This window comes from Dasypus novemcinctus, chromosome 13 (assembly GCF_030445035.2).
Source record: "Dasypus novemcinctus isolate mDasNov1 chromosome 13, mDasNov1.1.hap2, whole genome shotgun sequence".
Lineage (NCBI taxonomy): Eukaryota > Metazoa > Chordata > Mammalia > Cingulata > Dasypodidae > Dasypus > Dasypus novemcinctus.
The window spans coordinates 91,014,555-91,033,463 of NC_080685.1; the positions used below are offsets into that span (position 1 = coordinate 91,014,555).

The following is an 18,909-nucleotide window of genomic DNA, read 5'->3' on the forward strand; positions in this document are numbered from 1 at the left end:
ACAAAAGAGGATATGCAAATGGTAAGTAAGCAAATGATAAGATCCTGAATAGTATTAGTCATGAGGAAATGCAAATTAAAACCACAGAGATATTAACTTTTACCTCCCCAACAGAATGGTGAAAATTAACACAACTGACAAAGCCAAGAGTTGGCAAGGATCCGGGGCAGCCAGAACTGTTGTGGGAGTATGCACTGGTAAAACCACTTTGGAAAACTGTTTGGCAGCATGTACTAAAGCTAAATATACACTATCTTGTGACTTAAGGAGTCATTTCTGGGAGTATACACAATAGAAGTAAATGCTTATTTCTTGTTACCAAAAGACAAGTATGAGAATGTTTACAACAGCTAACTAAAAGCAACCTAAATGTCTACTAGTAGTCAAGGGGATAAACAAATTGTGGGGTATCCATGCAATGGAATACTACCTAGTAATGAAAAAGAATGACCTACTGCTACATCCACAACATGGCTCAATCTCACAGACCTAATGCTGAGTGAGTACACTGCTGCTTCTGGGGAAGGCGCTGAGAAGGTTCTGTATCTTGATCTGGGTGGTAGTTATGTGACTGTGTACACATGTAAAATTCCATCAGTCTATACATTTAAGACGTGCACACTTCAGTGTAAGTTTAACCTCAATAAAAAGTGTCTGTAAGTTACAGTATGTCATTTGCTCGGCACAGAGTGGGCACTGGATAAATAGCTGTCAAAGTTTCTAGAGCAGAGGCGACAACAAACCCTTCGGCCATGTGCTGCTCAGACCACCACCCTCCTCCCCCTGCCTTGCCTGGAAGCCGCCTTGTAAAAGGTCACTGACCATTGGGGGATGACATGGCAGGGAGAGAAGAAAAGGAAGGGTCTGGAATCCGTGGCAATGGAGGAATCGTGGAAGAAACTGGAGAGGATGATGTTGGGAACATTGAAATTTAGGGCAAGCATAAGTAGTCTTCCAACAGTGAAAGGCTCTTTGTAGAATGAAAATTAGACTTTTTCTTTGTGGCTCTAGGGCAGTGATTCTCCAACTTTAGATACCTCAGAACCTCCCGAGGCTCACCCCCAGGCAGCTTGGTTCAGCAGGTCTGGGATGGAGCGGGAGACGCTGACCTGCTGGTGCAGGGACCCAGCTGCAGAGTCCCCACTCGATTGTACAAAGCCAGGACCAATTTGAAGGGGGAGGTAGATTTTGGCTCCACGAAAGGGGAAAATTTGCTAATGGTTAGATTTAGAATTAGAATTGTCCAGCAATGGAATAAAATAACAATCTCAAGTGTGCAGCTAGTTGTGTTTCTGTCAATAATGAGAACTGACCGAGGACTTGGGGTGCGAGGTCCTCTGTTACAGGCTCTGTCTACATTTTCTCCCCACATGGTAAGTTTTACTCTCCTTATTTTAGAGAGGGCGAACCTGAAGCTCGGGTTCTCCTAAGTCAGCCCAGATCCCAGAGCCTCCGAGCCCGCTGCTCATGCGGAAGCTGAGCAGACCTGCAGGGATGCTGTATGTAAAAAGGATTCCATCTTTCTGAGTGGGAAGTTGCACCTAGATAATTTTGGAGAGTCCTTCAACTCTAGTCGGAATCAGCTTCAACTCTTACTTCTAAGCGCTCAGTAACGCATTGGGCACCAACCAAATGCCCTGTCTGTCCTGTTCTCTCGTGTGGCCACTGGTCTCACTCTAAGAAGCCTCTGAGCCGACACACTTAGTCATTTCCCTCCTATCCTCCTAGACACTGCAGGGAACACCCCTGTACTGACGTCCAGCCGGATATTTGGTCAAGGAGGCTCCATGTACACACACACACCTCTGCCGTGCTCATGATCATGTTTGTGTTCAGGCTGTCCGGGTGTAGCCCTTGGCACCAAGCTGACTGCCACCTGCCCCATGCCAGCCCCAGACAGATCCTGCCAATCCACTCCCATGCTCTGGCCAGCGGAGCGATGGAGTGGGGGCTGAGAAGACAAAATCCGAGGACAGGGGTTGGCTGCATGCCCCAGCACGGTCAGAAGAACTGCAGGATGTGCTTAATGACCTTGAACCGGAGACTTCACTCTACTGCTCCCGCCTGGCCTCCTGAGAGTCCAGGAAGCAGTGACCAGAGGACACTGAGGACCAAGGGCAGCCTGTGGTCACCTGGTCACCAGCAGGAAACCAGGCTCACCCCAGCGACCCCCTCTGGGCTGGCAATAATCATACCTTTTGTACATTTCTTTTATAGTGAATGTTTTCAATTCTAACAGAAATGGTAATAGAAATAAAATGTACACATGGGTTTATACACAGAGGAATTTGGGCAGCTATAAGGCATGTAGAAGGATAGTGCGAGGGTAGCTAGCTCTTACCTCACCCTGTATTGTATTATCTTGTTTACTCTCCTGTGTATTTCCAGGATGTAGATCACCTGTGGTCTAAGCTGTGCAGCTGATTTATTTCTTATCAGCTTCCAGGTGTAAGCCCAGGAATTCAGTGTAGTGCAAACAGCTCCCACCAAGGAGTCAAAAAATCTAGGCACTCAGTGATGAGCAAATCACAGGGCCCATGCTCTCGGGAAGAGAGGCAATAAAGATGGTGAGATAATTAGCAATGCGATAGGCTGGGAGCCCCAAGGAGGGAACCCATAACTCTTCCCAGCAAGTTCAGAGAAGGCTGCCCAGGGGAGGTGACCTCAGAGGCAAGGTAGAAATCACTCAGGATAGCACAGCAAATGAAGATCCTTTCTTCAACTCTATCCATCTGTCTTTCCTTATTTGGGGGTCTCACATTGCTTTCCAGAGCTTGTGAGGGACATGGATACTTCCCCTCCAATTTATAAGGAGTCTGAGCAGGTAAGGGACCATCCAAGGTTTTCTCTGTCTCTCAAATTTACAAATGACGACAGGGTACCCGGCCAGGAGTGGACACTCAAATGCACAGCCCAAAGGAAGGATAAAACAGCCCCTGCCCTTGGGGAAAGTGTTATAATTGGAAGATAAGACCTGTAACTGTAAAGCTAACCATAACTGTAAAAAGCATTGTGCAAATAATTCAGTTGTTCTTTATCCAGGTATTCTGTAGGACATGTGGGGGTGGGGCTGGGGAGAGGGCTAGAGATATTCGTACTAGAGTCCAGTTCTTAAGAATCATGGTCTCGGATATAAGGACAGTTAGTATACTTAGCAGGAATACTTTTGACTATGCTCCCTCAAAATCTGCTACAAATGTTTCACAACAATGCAATAGTGGTGGTGGGGAGTGTATGGGAGACCTGTATGGTGTTATGCATGTTTGTTTTGTAAGTTCACAACTTTTACTATACACTTATTGTTTATGTATGTGCATGTGTGAATGACATACTCCAACAAATTGTTTTTAAATGAAAAAAAAAAAAAAAAAGATCCTGGTTTCGTTGGCTGTGGGAGTGGGGGAGGTGGCAGGAGGAGGAAAGCAGTGGAGTTCATAACTGAAGGTTCCGGGAGGAGGCGGACACACAATGTGTTATGCTGGAAAACAGACACGATAGAGAGAGAAATGAAGAAAGACAGAATAAGCAAAACCTTTCCACATACTCATCCTTCCAGACCCAGCTCAGAAGTCACCTGGTCCTTGAAGACTTTCCAGGCGGAATTGGACACTCCCCCCTCCAGCCCTTAAAGCACCCCACACAGAATGTGCCTCCTTGTTGGACTTCCTTCCTGTTTGCCCAGCAGACATGTGACTGTCACCTTGTTAAAAAGTCCAGGGTGATAAGGGTCAAGGTGAAAGTTCCCTTTACCAAAGCTTCTCAGACTTAAAGGTACTCATCAACCACCTGGGGAGCTTATTAAAATGCAGATTCTGATTCTGTAGGTCTGGGGAAGGGATGGCAGGGCCCTGAGAGCCCAAGTTCTTAACAAGCTCCCCGGTGATGTGGCTACTGCCAGGCAGCGGATCACACTCGGAGCAGTAAGACCCTACAGTGTCCCCTCCACGCAGGGGTTCTAGTAGTGATGGGAAGCAGGGTACCACGACCACCTGCCACCACAGGGACAAGGGCTAAGGGGCCGAGAAGGTATGTGACAAGTTGGCAGGAGGCAGAGCAGGCGACTTCTCGTGCAGGTGCTGGCGCCACCACGCAGTGTTCTCCAGGATCCTCTCCCCTCCCCCCTGGACTGTGAACACCAAAGAGGGGAGCCCCAGGGTCCACAGGGGATGACACTTACTTATTCATCCGTGATAACAACAGGCCTGCACAGTGCTTGTGATTGTAATTAAGTCAAAAGCTATCCTGTGGGGGAAAAAAACACAAATCCTAACCACCACATTTGATTGCTCCCTCTCCCACTCTGACAGAATTCCCAACCCCCTGGAATTCTGTCATAATCTCCCCAGACCCCGCACCCCAGCTAAGTCGCCGCACTGGCTCAGCTCCCTCCCGCCGCAATGCCAGTGACCCTGGCAGAGTGAGGAGCCCCAGTGTCCAGAGTGTGAGAAGCATTTATACCTTGAGCTGGGGGTTGGTTACATAGGTGTAAGCATGTGTAAAAATTCACTGGGCTGAATACTTAAGACTTTTTGCATTTTATTTGAAGTTTTCAAATAAAAATAAAAAGCACACGAAAATATTATAAAGTGAGATTCTTGACTACCAATGCAACATTCAGTCCCTTACATGCGTATAAATAAAACCCAGGGCTGCAGGTGTGGTCTGAGCAGAGCAGGACTCCCAGGCTGCTGGCCAAGCACCGCCTCTGCCCCTCCCCACCCCCACCGCTTTTTCCAGCGGAAAAGCAGTTTTCCCTGGAACTCTTCTTCTTCTTTTTCCTAGAGGATTATTCAGAATCCCTCCCTGGACCCCTTCAGGTCATCATCCTGCCATCCCTGCAACACCCGCTCCCCTTCAGCTAGGATGAAGGAGAGCCATGGAGTCCTGGACAAAACAGTACATCCTCCTTCCCGCGCCTGCCCAGAGCGAAGTTTCTAGGGTTTTCCATGTAAATGGCAGTGTGCTTAACCTCTTCAGGGTTCTGATGACGGAAGACCACTGGCGAAGCCCCTAGGTTTAAGGGGTGAGGGCTCGGGTTTCCTCCACCGCTGAAGCTCAGAGCAGATGGTGTCTGGGGACCGACGACTTGCAGCTCTCCAGAGCCTGGGTCCCGCTCTCGCACCTCTCTGCGTCCATGTGGGGCATCTCGGGTCCTCTGTTTGCCCAGCTCTAAGATGGGCGCTCAGGGCGCTCTGACCCCAGGGCGCGGGATGAGGAGCCTCGTGAGAGGATGGCTGGATGGGAGGGGAGGTGGGTGGAGAGCCGCTCCCGGTTGGCCTCCCGCAGCCGGGGGAGGGCGAGCCCGTGGGTCGGGGAAGAAGGCGGATGCCCGCGCCGGGCGCTGCACGCGGACGGCGCGGGAGCAGCCGCGGGGCCCCCCGCGCTCCCGCCGCTCCCCGGGCCCGAGGGCGGGGCGCCTCGCGGGGTGGCCCCTCCCCGCCCCTCCCTCCCGGCCGCCGGCCTCCCCAGCCCCGCCGGCCCTCCCACGGGCGGCACGGCACTCGGGCGCCCGCGCTCGCCGGGAGCCTGCAGCCGCGAGCCCGGGAGCCGGGGCCATGGGCTGCGACGGCCGCGTGTCGGGGCTGTTCCGCAGCAACCTGCAGCCCACGCTCACCTACTGGAGCGTCTTCTTCAGCTTCGGCCTGTGCATCGCCTTCCTGGGGCCCACGCTGCTGGACCTGCGCTGCCAGACGCACAGCTCGCTGCCCCAGATCTCCTGGGTCTTCTTCTCGCAGCAGCTCTGCCTCCTGCTGGGCAGCGCCCTCGGGGGCGTCTTCAAGAGGACGTGAGTGCCGGGCCCGCGCGTCCCGGCGCCGCAGCCCCGCGCGTCCCCTCCCCCGCCGCCCCGGCCGCCCCCGGCCCCCGCCGCGCCTCCCGACCGCTGCGCCCACCCTCCCCTTCCCGCCGCCGCCGCTCTCTGCCGGGGCGGGGCGGGGGGCTGCCTGTCGCCCCTGCCTTCTGGCCCCGCGACCACCCCTTCTAGCGCTGCCAGCTGTGCCCCGCCTTAGCCCAAGGGCTGCCTCCCTCCCCCACCCCAGCTCTCCCCGGAAAACTCTCCCCTGAGACTGAAGGTGACTTCTGTATTCTTTATCCCCCTTCGCTCACCTCTGAGAGGGTGAAACTAGTTCTCACTGCCCTCCCCCCGCCCCTCACCCCCTGGGAAGAGCGGGTGATGGAGTTTGCGGAGGGGGGAGGGGCACCCTCTTCTCCAGCGCGTCTGTGGTTAGTCAGGAGCCGCGGCTGGCGCGCGGGTTTGGAAGTGAGGTGGAAGGAGCGTGGGAGTGGCCGCCCGGGGCCAGTGCTGGGTGCCAGAGCTGGCCTGCGGCTTGACAGGGTGCCCTGAGGACGGGCTCCACTAGATAATGGGTTCCAGAGAAGCTGGCACGGGCCGTCCCTTCCTCCAGGGGGCCATGGGGCCGGTGGACCCTGTGTGGCCCTGCGCCTGCCTTGGCCCCTGGAGGCAGCGCTGCTAGGTCCAGGTAGGGAGGTGCAGGGAGTCCCACCCATGGCTCAGTGAGGTGCCCTCCGTCCCAGGTGCCAGGACTCCCCGCCTACTCCTCTCTGCTGCTGCCCATCCCAGGCCTCTGCTCCAGGGTGGGCTCTGGGCTGTCTAGGGCTGCCCCTTTGGATACCATTCTAGAACCTCCTTCTCCTGGCTTAGAGATTTCCTGGGTTGGGTGGCCGGGAGCAAGCACACAGGCTTGGGACAAAACTGCAGTTGGGCTATCCCAGAGAAACCTCTGGAGGGGCTGTCGGGGGCCAAGGCCTCTGACCGTGTGGCTCACCTAGAGGTCTCCACGAGGGTGGGTTTCCAACCACCCGGCTTCCCGTGCTGATAAAGACGTGCCCGGGCGTCAGTGCAGATGGACCCACTCCAGGCCACCCAAACTTAAGAAACAGTATCGGTTAGGGTGTCATTATCCCCATATCCCCATTACCAAAATCCTCTTATTTTTTTAAGTAACAAGTATAGCAAGGTTTTCATGGGTTCCATACAGGATTGGATGTGTGAGGGATTAAAAAAAAATCTTAAGGAAAAGCTCAAGATTCATTCTGCTTGGAGGTTTTATTAGAAATGAAGACAACGTATCTCTAAATATCAGGATTGTGGTTGCTGTTGTTTTTCTAAAGTATTTTGACTTACAAAAGCTCCCTTACCTGGAACTTTTAGGAATATGTGGAGTGGAAGGAACTGGGAGGGAAATGAGGATCATTCTAAACCTCAGGCTGGTGTGTCCAATTTGGGTTACACACTCAAATGGGCCATCTCGTCCTTGCTTGCTCTATGTCTCCCTCAGGACTCCTTACTCAACAAGGGGCTCTAAACAAGAAATGCGAGGGCCCTGTGTCAGGAACTGGTTCACAGAAAAGAAAAGTAATGGTAACCAAAATAAGTAACTTTATTGAGCACTTACTCTGTGCCAGCCACTGCTCTCATTGCTCTCCACGTATCAGCTCACTCAATCTTCCCGACGCCCTGGGAAGTGGTGCTTTGTATCTCTATTTTATGCATAAGAAAACTGAGGGCAGGGAAGTTAGGAAACTTGCTCCAAGTCACACAGCTCTTAAGAGGCCTCCCTAGGACTCGAACCCAGGCATTTGTCTCTAGAACCAGATACTTTGGGAATGCCTCTTGTTTTTAGGTATAGTCAGCTCTGGCTATACAGATGAGGCACGGGCATGGGATGAACGGCCCAAGGAAACTGCGGGCCTCTGGGGCTTCCTGCTGGGATCTGAAGCGCCCTATGTCCTGACAGTGGTGCAGGTTTAAATTCTGAAATTCCTTCTCTCATCCCCAAGACAGAATGTTCATAAAGAACCCTTTCCTTCGGTTAAGAGCAAAGCGAACTTGCAGTGGAAATGGAGGGATCTTATGTAGACAGAGTCTGCCTCACCTAGCTAGCGCTGGGCAGCTCATCCCAGCCCCCCATCCCATCCCCTCCAAATAACCAAAACCTCCATCAGCCCTGAAACAGCCTCTGAAGCTGGGTTCCTTGGTGTCTCACCATACCTCAGTTAAAATGCTAATAGCCCTGCCAGTGATTTCAGTTTAAGTGATTATCAGCTAATGCCAGGCTGGTACTTGTGAGTGTGGGGCTGGTTGAACAAATCTGTGAGGGCCAGCTGTTGCAGCAGAGTGGGGGAGAGTGCAGAATGAGTCAGGGCTGTGCTTCTTTCTCTGGGGTTCCTGGCTGAATGGGGCTTCTGGGCACTTCCACAGGGACACATGCATTGGAGGGCCACACGTGGAGAAATTGTAGCAAGAGCCTCAGATGTTAGGGTGGGTGAAGGGCACCACCTGAGTGCTCAGCACAGGCCTCCTCTCTCTCTCTCTCTCTCTCTCTCTCTCTCTCTCTCTCTCTCTCTCTCTCTCTTTCTCTGTGCTGGAGAAAGTGGCCAACTTAAAGACCACAGGTAGACCCAGAGGGAAAGGGGTACATTAGAGTAAGAAGAATTTGGACTAGACTTTCCTTAGGAAAATCTTGCTTACCACAATCAGGAAACTCTCAAAGAAAAACAAAAAGTCACCTGGTTGGCAGGGCATATTGTCAGACAGGAAAGGGGAGGGGGGATTGAGAGAAAGGTGAGTTTTCTTTTCCTGGTGTCTTGGGGACCTGTTTAACCACCCTGGGCAGTTGGGAGACCCCTTTATCTCAGAGGCATCAGGGTAGGTGAGTGACTTTCAGAGCTTCCCAGCCTTCTCCCAGCCTTTTGACCTCTCCCCTGCACGCACCCTCTTAACTGAAGGCTGGCTGAGTCTTCCTCTCTTTGCCCCATTCACTATCTCCTTCTCTAGCTTTCGTTCTTTCATGCTTTCTTTTCAAATCAAATTCCTCCCAGCTTGCAAGGCCTGCCCCATCCAAGACCCAGATGCATTGAACCCAGTGTCCCACGTGTGGTTTCCCAGGCCACTATTGGCCCCAATACTTGCTGCCCAAGGTCCTTCTCAGCACGGCCCCCGTGGCCCCCTGTGGTACAAGGTACACAGCACACCATGCAGCACACATGACAGTTCCCTTCTTTGACCTGGGCTCTGGCTGGTCTCGCCATCCAGAACACCTCAGCCTCTCCCTCCAGCAGCTTGTGTACCCTTCAGTGTGTGGCAAACCTGTGCCAAAAGCCTACAGGGTGTCTGGCCCCAGCCATGATTCTTGCTTTTAAAACCTTTCTCAAAATGGATTTACAAACCAGAAATTCCACTCCTACGTAGATCCCCAAGAGAACTGAAAATGTATGTCCACACGTAAACCTGTACATGAGCATTCATACCAAGGAATCCCAAAACGTGGGAACAAGCCAAATGTCCACCAGCTGATGAATGGACAAACAAAACATGTACATCCATACCATGGAATATTATTCAGCCATAAAAAGGCATGAAGTATGACTCCTGCTATAATATGGATGACCCTTGAAAGCTAAGTGAAAGGAGCCGGTTACAAAAGGCCACATGTTCTATGATTCCACTCATATGGAATGTCCAGAATAGGCAAATCTATAGGTATAGAAAGTAGACCAGTCATTGTGAGGACTGGGGTGGCGTGGGGGTAGAGACAGGAAAGGGGGGTGACTGCTGATGCATAGGGGGTTTCTTTGGTGGTGGTGGTGAAAATGCTGTAAACTTAGACTGTAACGATTGTACAACTCTTTGAATAGACAAAGAAAACATTGAATTATATACTTTGGATAGGTGAGTTGTACAGAATGCAAATTAGATCTCAGTTTTTAAAAAAAATTTTTTTAAATCTCAAAACTCACCCCATCCATTGATTCACTCATTCACCAACTATCTCTTGAGCCAACCATCTTATATTTTAGGGCTGACTGTGGCACTGTCCTCGCTCTCTTGGCGCTTGCCTTGCGGGAGGACTGTTTTCAATAGTGAAATGAAGGAAGTACAGCTAGGTAAGGATGGGGAGTGGCAGAGTTGGAGGTAAAGGGGCCTACTTTCGCAGGCCCTTCTGAAGAGGTGACATCTGAGCTGGCCCTGAAAGAGGAGAGAGATCCAGGAATGCAAAGACGTGGGGGGTGAGCGTTCTAGGCAAGCTCACCTGGTACCCAAGGAGCATGCCCTGCCTGCCCAGCACCCCAGCAGGCCTGGAGGACATCATCGTGTGCAGGGTGCTGTCCTGCCTTAGCTGGGACCTCCTCAAGGACAGGCTTGTCCGCACCTCCCCCTGGAGCCCCCCAGGCTTAACACAGGGCCCGGAATGAGCTGGGGTGTGGGTGGGGTAGGGGCGAGAGGCGGCTGGGTTAGAAGGGGGCCTCCTGCCTCGGTCTAACCCACCCCTTCCCCAGCACCCTCACGGGAAGGGCGGTCACCAGCCTGCCACCTCCTCGCAGGGGCGCTGTGCCTCCCCATTGCTTCTCCCAGGCCGTCTCACTCCTGGGCTGACTTCTCAGGGGCTGCCTGAAACTCTGGGGATGGAGAGGGCCTGGGAATGCCTCTCCTTCTGCCCCTGTCCCCTGGTCCTTCACGCAAGTAGATGGTCCAGAGCAGTGGGGGGAAGAAGGGAAGGAAGTTGCCCTGAGCGGCTCTGCTGGGCAGGGGGGTCTCCTGAGGCAAAAAATGTGGGAGAATGTCAAGGCTGCACACCCCGGGTGCACCCAGCGGTGGAGGGGAGCCAGGCCTCAGCAGCCCCGTCCCTAGTGCGGGCTGGCATCTTACTGCCGGAGCCTTTCCCTGCTGGGGAGGAGAGCCTGGTGGGCAGGAGCAGGGCCCTAGGAGCAGGGCCAGGTCAAGGGGGCCATGAGCCCCCTCTGGGCAGGACAGGGCCCGGAGACAGAGGTACCACAGCCAGCGTGGCTGGGCAGACACCTCCAGGCACAGCCACAGCAAGGCTGGGGAGGACCCTGGAGAGAAGGTGGGTTTGGGGGCCCCCCCACTTGGCACCTTCTGGGTGGCGCTATTGATAAGTCACTTGGTCGCTGCACAGGTGCCCACATGGGAGGGTGTCCCAGGCTGTGCAGGCTGACACGCTGGGCCTCTCCAGGACTTTGGGGAGTGGGGCCCCTCCTCTAACTGCCCTGAATGAGCCTCTGCGCCCAGGACTGGGGGGAGGAAGGGCCGTGACCCTCCCGTGGCTCGTTCTCCGCAGGTCTTTGCCTGGACTGAGAGTCAAGAGATTGGACGCCGGCCCAGCTCTGCCCGGCTTCTTTCTCTGTCTGAGCCTCTTTCTCCTGACCTGTGAAAGGGGTTAGGACTCTCGGTCCTTGCCACCGCTCTGCTCTTTAGCTGGCAGGCGAGAAGGAACGAGGGGCCGTGGCGCCCCCCTCTAGCCGTTCCTGAACCAGACCCCCGGAATAATCCTAGAGAAGACAGGGGCAGGCACAGGAGCAGGGCCGGGCGGGGAGGGACCCAAGAGCTGCTGCGGGTCTCTGCCCCTTCCTGCTGGGTTCTCTGGCAGCGCTTTTCGGAGGAACCCGGGGTCAGCAGGGAGGGACTGAGCCTGGGGAGGGGGTTGCAGATGGCCGGGGAGACCCCAGTGAGCAAGCAGAGAAGCCAGTGAGTCCTCACACCCGTCCCTGCAGCAGCCTCAGGAGGTCTTCTTAGCACCCCCCCTTCTATTCGAGGAGGCTGAGGCCCAGGCGGGTAACGGGGAAGGGGCCTCCCCACCCCATTGGGAAGCCGCAGGGGGCGAGAGCCGGTCTCCCCATTACAAATCCCACTACGCCCACGCCGCCAGAGCTGTTTTGACATTATTATTCCATGATTTCCAATTACCCACATTCCTAGAGGGGCCTGTTGACCAAGCCACTTAAAGCAGGCAGGAAATGTAGTTCTGTTTGGCTCTGAGATGTATCTGGGACTTCTTTTCTCTTGGCAACAGTGTACCATTCTAAAGGAATGTGCTCAGGGCTCGCTGAAGCACTTGGGAGGGCAGGCAGTCTGCGACCCCAGAACGAGGGTTTCCTGTGGCACAGTGGTCCCCATTTACTGGGAACAGGTCTTCATCCCCCCAATACCCAAGAACCCCCGGGCCAACGTGGGCTCAGGCGACAAATCCAAAGTCAGCGCGGCAGGAGCTGCAGGGAGAGTTTCCTGGGCCTGGCTTCCCTCCAGCCCCTCTTCTGCGCTTTCTCTTTTCATCCCTCCTCTGTTTGTGGGAACAAAGAAGCCCCCTGGGGGATCTAGTGTCCTCAGACACGGCAAGGTGAGAGGGTACAGACGGGATGAGGGGAGGCCAGGCTGGGCAGCCCACTGTGGCCACCTGCCTCCCCCAGACCCTGCCCTTCTCCCACGTCTCTCTCTGTTCCACTCAGAGCCTTCTTGGCAGCAGGCCCTACTGATTCCATCTCTCTGACTCTGCCTGTCTCTCTCCCTCTCTCTGTCAGTCCCATCAGATAATTTAGAACAGTCCCTGCATCAGCCTCCCAGCCTCCTTTCTCCAGGCCCCCTGAGTGGGGCGATAAGACAAGCTCCCCCAAGCGCTGTTTCCATTTCACTAGCACTCTGCAGCAGCCTTGTGCCGAGCACCTCCTCGGGGCCCTGAAGGCTCCGACGCGAGCAGACTGCAGCCTGTGCCTTGGGAGGCTGGCAGCGGAGCCAGCAGCGGTAACGGGAAACATTTGGTGCTCCAGTAATACCAGTGAGGGACTGTTAGGGACACGTGTTCTAGAGAACATTGTTAATTCTTCAAGAGAGTATTTGTACTGTTCTCTGTTGCTTCCTAATCCTTCCATTTGAGGCTCTGCAGAATCTGGCCTCATGCTCCCTGCTGGCTGCCCCTCTCCAGGCTGGGTCTCTGGCTTAGCATCAACCTCTCTCTCTCTCTGTCTTTGATACACGCACACTGCTCCACTGCACACCATGGAAAAGCAGTATTGCATAGGAAATATAAACCTGGGTAGGAGTCCAGTTTCTGTCAGTTATTTTCTTAGCCTTCTTCAGCCTCGGTTTCCCTATGGGTTAAATGGGCATACTTGCAGAGCCCGCCTCCTGTGCACAGGTGTTCTGGAAACTGTAACCAAATGTTAGTTGTTACCCTCATTTTCTTTCCAACACCTCCGGACAGCTCCTTTTCATCTCAGTTTACCAATACCAGGTCCCGCTGCTTCAAGACATTGCTACGGGACTGATTGCTTCAGAACTTTAATCCACCTTTTTTCAGGGGAGTAATGGAAATGTGTTAATTCTTCAAGAGAGTATTTGCACTTGGGGGCCTCCGTGCTTTGCTGCAAAGTGGTGATGGGGGTAGAAATGCCATGCCCTGTGCACCGGGGCTAACGGGGACGTATCTGAGGGTGGAGAGGGGGGCCCTCTTGGTGTCCCTGAGGCCAGGCAGGAGGCTGCCTACTCTGAGGGTGGGAACCTTGTCCAGAGGAAGGGAAAGAGGAGGTGCTCTTATGACAGGTCTGTCGTTTATCAGTCCTCGGTGCGTGTCAGCCTCTGGGGACCGGGTGCCAAGGAGGAGGAAAATGAGACCCTGCTGGCAGGAGGCAGAGACACACGACACCAGCGAGGGCACAGGGCGTGGTGTGGCCTGGAGGAGGGAGGCTCTGAGGGTGGGTGCTGTCAGAGCAGGGCCCCAGGGCGCAGGCTGTCCCCACGACACCACCCTCCCTGGCTGTCCTCCCCACCGGCCTTGAAGGGAGCCCACCCCCGCCCCGCCCCCTTGAGTTCTGAGCTGGGAACCGGCAGGAGGCCTGATGGATAATCTCCCCATCAAATCAGCCTGGAACAGGAGAGAGAAAGTAACGAACTGCTGCTATCAGCAGAGCCGTTCTGATAAAGGGTTTAATCAAAGATGGGCCAAGATGAGACAGCTGAGCACCCAAGGCCCCGAGGACAGCCCACGGCCTGAGTGGTCGACTGAGCGCCTCCCCGTTTCCTCGATGTGCTGGGACCCCTGAGAGGTCTTCTCGCAGCCGGGTGGAGAGTGGCCAGGGGCTGTCCAGCTCGGCCTGGTCATGCAGAGCTCCTCCACGAGGCCCCCCTTCCAGGACCGCCTCGCTGTCCAGTCTCCCACCACCACCACCCCCGTAGCCTTTCTGACTGGTCTCAGCAGATACAAGCTGCTAATCCTGAGAGCCAGATGATTGGACAGAATGTCCCCAAAGGATCTTGACAGAGTCTTAGACACATTCATTCATTCCTCATTCATTCATTCACTCATGGGGAAACAGGCCTCCGCCTGCTTTCTCGGGGGCTCCTCTGCCTCCACCTGCTTTCTCGGGGGCTCCTCCGCCTCCGCCTGCCTCCTCGGGGGCTCCCCCGCCTCCTCTTCTAGCCTGTAGAGAAGGGGGAAGGTCGACAGGGTCACCCCGCTACACCCCGCAGTGGGGACGCCCACAGGGCCCCTTCTCCTCCTTCCCAGACACTTTCCAAGCACAGAGCCGGGACCTCCGCCCACGAGAGGGGTCACCAAATGACTCCAATGCCTCAGCCGCGGGCTGCGGTCAGGGGGCTCGGGCGTGCCTGCTGAAGGAGATGGGTGGTCTTACCGTTTCTGGGGGGAGAGGGCACACTGCAGCCCCGCTTTCCTCCCCAGGGCAGGAGGAAGTGCTCTGCTGAGGGTTTGGGGCTCAGGGTCCATGACGGAGCGCGCCTCCAGTTTCGTGCATGCAGTCTGTGTTCCCTCGATGCTCAGAGTGGCTTCCTCTCACGCCACCCCTGGGAGGGATCGGAGTTATTTTTGCATTTAATCTTTTAGACGTAAAACAATAGCAGTTACGCTTCGTTAGGTGCCCACTGCGTGGTGTACTATCTAGTGTCCCGAGGGCCCACAGCACCCTTGTGAGGGAGGCCCTGTCATCTCAGGGGACCGAGACAGGGATGCCCGCGACCCATCGCTGGTCACGACAGCTTCTTCCACATGTCCTGGCTTCCCTGAGGCCACCAGAGTAGAGAACTGGGAGGGGGTTCCTCAGCCCGAGGCCCGCGGGGTCCCCAGCCCACTGACTGCCTGTTCCCCGCTGCAGGCTGGCCCAGTCGTTATGGGCCCTCTTCACCTCCTCGCTGGCCATCTCGCTGGTGTTTGCCGTCATCCCCCTCTGCCACGACGTGAAGGTGCTGGCCTTGGTCATGGCGCTGGCAGGCCTGGCCATGGGCTGCATCGACACGGTGGCCAACAAGCAGCTGGTGAGGACCTACCAGAAGGACTCGGCCGTCTTCCTCCAGGTGAGCCCCACCTGCCGCGGTGGGCCTGGGTGGGGGGAGAGCACGGGGGAGCTCCCCTGGCCTTCCCCTTCTCTCCCAGCCCCTCCCCGCCTCTCTCTCTCCTTCACGCCCCTCCCCCTGACTCTCTCCTTCTTCTCTCCTTGTCCTCCCAGGCACCCAGGATTCTAGTCCAGTCTTTTCCTTTATTGCCCCCGATTCCCTTTGGGGTGTTAGCTGGTGGCTGCTCACACGGGGAATAGCTCCAGGCTGGGGTTTAGGGAAGAAGGAGAACGAAAGGGAGGGGATTGGCCACTGTCAACAAGACGGTGGTGGAGACAGGAGCTGCACTCCCTGGCAGTGAGGGGCAGGGGAGCCTCTCCTCATCGCTCCTGCTTCCCACTCCCCATTACCCCCCACGCTGGGCCTAGGCAGGGGCTCCCGGGGTGGACCCAAGGCCCAGGGGTGTCACACTGTGGGTGTCCCTGGAGGAGGCCAGGCCACAGCTTCCTTGGCCCCAAGGCTGCCCCGTACTCCCACCCACACCACCCCTCCTTCCGCAGGCGCTCCATTTCTTTGTGGGCTTCGGAGCTCTCCTGAGCCCCCTGATCGCTGACCCCTTCCTCTCTGAGGGTGACTGCTTTCCCGCCAACGGCACGGCCAACGCCACCTCCAGAAGCCACCTGTTCCACACCTCCAGGGTCCTGGGCCCGCACCACCCAGAGGCCCTGCCTCGGTTCAACCAGTCGTCCCCCTCGCTGCGCCCACAGCATGGGACAGCGACTCGCGTGTCCTACGCCTTTTGGATCATGGGCCTGATCAACGTGAGTGTCCCTGCGGCAGGGCTGGGTGGGGAGTCCGTGGACATCCACTCGCACGCCGGCCCTAAGGCAGATTCTTCTGATTCGGTGACATGTGCTGGGGCTGGAGCTGAGCTGAGCTGTCGTGAAGACAGGAGCATGGGGGATCGGCCCCAGGGTTCATCTGAACACAAAGAGGGTCCAAGGAGATCATCTCCAAGGTCCTTTAGGTGTGACATTCCGCGATCATAATTCTCAAGTGAGAGCACAGCGGCGAGCAGGCTTAGCACAGAGAGAATCAGGGTCAACTCCCACGGCATCGGAGGCTCCTGGGAAGCAGCCCTCTTCCGCCCAGGCCCAAGGAAGGCCACCCTGGAGAGGGCACCGCAGAGATGCCAGTTCTACTCGGTGTCCGCCCCTGCGCCTGCCGCGTGGGTGGCCTCTGGGGCGCTCTGCCTGCCAAGGCAGCCCGTGGTGTGTGCAGAGCGGAGGGGAGACTACTCGTGCTGAGACTGGACCCCCAGGTCCCCGTGGCAGCCCTGTCTCCGCTCATCTCCCCCTGCCCGGGCAGCACCGACTCTGGAGTCTGCTGGACACCACCTCTGGTGCTCTGCCACCAAAAACGGCTCCCTCCATATAAGCCAGTCGGGGCTGGAGGAAGAGGAGCCCTCACACCCTGGCCCCAGCAGGCTTGAGGGGGGGCATTGGGAACCCCGGGAGCAGCCTGGCCTCGTGGTGAGGCCCCGGCACAGAGCCGAGGTGGGGAGTGTCACAGGTGGCCTTGGCCCAGCTCTGGGGTGGAGGCACAGCGTCGCTCGGCTGCTGACTTAAAGCCTCGCTTTGAACCAGGCAGACACGTCACCCCTCCAGGGGCCAGCGGACTCAGGCCCTGGAACAGCCCCCTGGCTGCTGGGCCTTAGCGTGAGGCCTGCAGGTGGCACCGGAAGGAGCCTTTTGAGACCGCCGGGTGTCAGGGCCCCGACTGGGGCAGAAGCCCCATCTCCAGAACTCCAGGGGCAGGCCGACCCCGCGCCCCCTTCACGGACACCATCCGTTTTCCCTTTCTCCCCCTTTCGTAGCTCTCCATTCCCTGTACCAGAATCTTTACCAGGGGCTTCTCAGAAACATGGCCCCCTCCCCCCATGCTTTCCTTTTTCTGCCCATGCCCGTCCATTGTTTTGGAAACAATGCAGCTTTGAGCCTGTGCCTTGCAAGGGGAGACCTGCGAGGGGAAAGAGAAGTACCAACACAAGGTCAAGGCTGGGACGCTAGGACCAGGAAGCCGCAGGGTCCAGCCTGAGGTCCGTTCTCTCTTGCCCCACGAGGTACAGATTGGAGGGACTTTTGTTTGCTGCAGAATATCCAGACTTTCCCCGTTGGTCTGTATCTGTAAATAAACAGGCCGGCGCAGAAGAGAAGAGGGTTGTGCCTGCTTGTGGGTGCACACACGCACGTGCAGACACACGCCCACCTGGCATTCGCTGACTGACGTGGGAGCTTGCCTTCCCTGAATGGGGCTTTTATCATAAAGGTCCCGTGGGTTCCCGTCCGCAATGCCAGCCCGTCCTCTGTGAAGTCCTCGCCACTCACCTCCGGGGAGGGCCCCACCTGAGGGCTGCCGCCTCCTTTACAGCTGCTTCCCCTTGGCCTTTCCCCAGGCATTCTGCCGCTTTAGACCTCTGTGTGCAGGCTTCCTGTTTCCCCCATCAGACTGGAGGCAGGGCTGTGTCTACCCCATCAGACCCGAGATTCCCTGAGGGCTGATTTGTGGCTTTAAGGCTGCCTGGGGACTCCGTCTGCCTGAGTTATTTTTGTGTGGAGAGAGGCTCCCCAGTTGCCGTTCTCCCCCTTTGGGTGTCTTGGCAGAATGCCATGGGGGCGGCCACCTGGGTCCAGGTGAGGGCCGGGGCTCCCCCCGAGCAGCACCAGACCGGGGGCCACCTGTCAGCTCCATCGTCACCCCTCCCCAGCCGGCCCGGTGGGAGCCCCTTAGCTGGCGGCTTTCACCAGCCTCTGGGAAACTTCCTCGGCTCCCCGGCCTTCCTCTTTCCTAAGCAAAAGGAACCGGGATGAAGTTGCAGCAGGAAGGGCAAAGGTTAGACATGATCAAGAGCTTCCCGGCAGCAAGGAGGATTCGAAACAGGCGGGGGCACTTGAGGGAGTTGCTCGAGGCTTCTCCAGGCAACCTCAGCAGCAGGAGGCATTTTCTCGTTGCTCTGGGGAGTTCAGGTCCTCCCCCAGTGGCCTGATGTAAATAGCAGTGAACGTAACGTTGGGCTTGTGTGTGGTGCTCCTGAGAAGTTCCTGGCTGCGTTTGCCGGTTTAGACTCCACGCCGTGAGGGCAGCTCTGTACCCTCCTAGGCGTCTCCTCACGCAGACCACCCCTGAGCAGGAGACAGCCCTGGACAGAGAAGCCAGATGCCCGGGTTCCGGTCCCGCTGTGTCCTGAGTCAGCTGTGTCACCCAAGCACGTATCTTCTCTGGGCTGATAATTTACCTCTCAGGCATCTTCCAATTCCAGCAGGTTAGGACTAAGTGACAACGTCTTTGGGTCTCAGTTGCCCCATCTGGAAAATGGTGATAATAATTCCCACCTAGCACATTTTAGAGCGTTGTGAGGAACGAAGGCAAAACTGCTTGGTGAAGCATCACGGGATCCACCAGCGTCAAGTAGTGCCAGGGGCATGCGCCCCGCTGTTCGGGACAAGGGTGTTAGAAACAGGTTTACCGTGGCACCGCTCCTGTGGCCAGCAGGAGCCTGATGTCAGTCCAGTTGCATGTGACGAGTCCCTCTCTTCTTCGGGGAATGGGCATGGCTCCGCTGGGCAGCAGTTACCCTAAGCCTGGCTGCAGTAGCTGGAGATGGGTCCTAGGCAGGCCCCCTTGGGAAAGGGCTGTCGGCGCCCAGAGCTGCACAGGTGCATAGGGGCACCCCTGCCACGTGGAGGTGTGTAAGCACTGGGCCAGGGGTGGGGAGGGGAGGGGCCTCATGGGGGCTGGGCTCTCCTGAC

General features: G+C 56.2%; 1 protein-coding gene and 1 long non-coding RNA gene across 3 annotated transcripts in view; one reads left to right on the forward strand and one right to left on the reverse strand.

Moving 5' to 3' along the window:
• Positions 1–231: 231 nt before the first annotated feature.
• On the reverse strand, positions 232–4,242 carry LOC131273081 (uncharacterized). The gene is made up of 2 exons (XR_009180214.2): positions 4,178–4,242; positions 232–3,478 (listed from the first exon to the last, which is right to left on the reverse strand). It is a non-coding gene; the product is annotated as an uncharacterized lncRNA (long non-coding RNA).
• Positions 4,243–5,457: 1,215 nt separating this feature from the next.
• Positions 5,458–18,909, forward strand: part of MFSD4A (major facilitator superfamily domain containing 4A) — a 44,673-nt gene continuing 31,221 nt past the window's right edge. The window contains exons 1-3 of one of the 2 annotated variants that reach the window (XM_004473452.5): positions 5,458–5,785; positions 14,923–15,121; positions 15,661–15,921. In XM_004473452.5, the coding sequence (XP_004473509.1) occupies positions 5,556–5,785; positions 14,923–15,121; positions 15,661–15,921 (690 nt within the window). In that variant the 5' untranslated portion in view covers positions 5,458–5,555. The remainder of the gene's footprint in view (positions 5,786–14,922; positions 15,122–15,660; positions 15,922–18,909) is intronic. The other variant, XR_002793234.3, reaches the window with a different exon arrangement.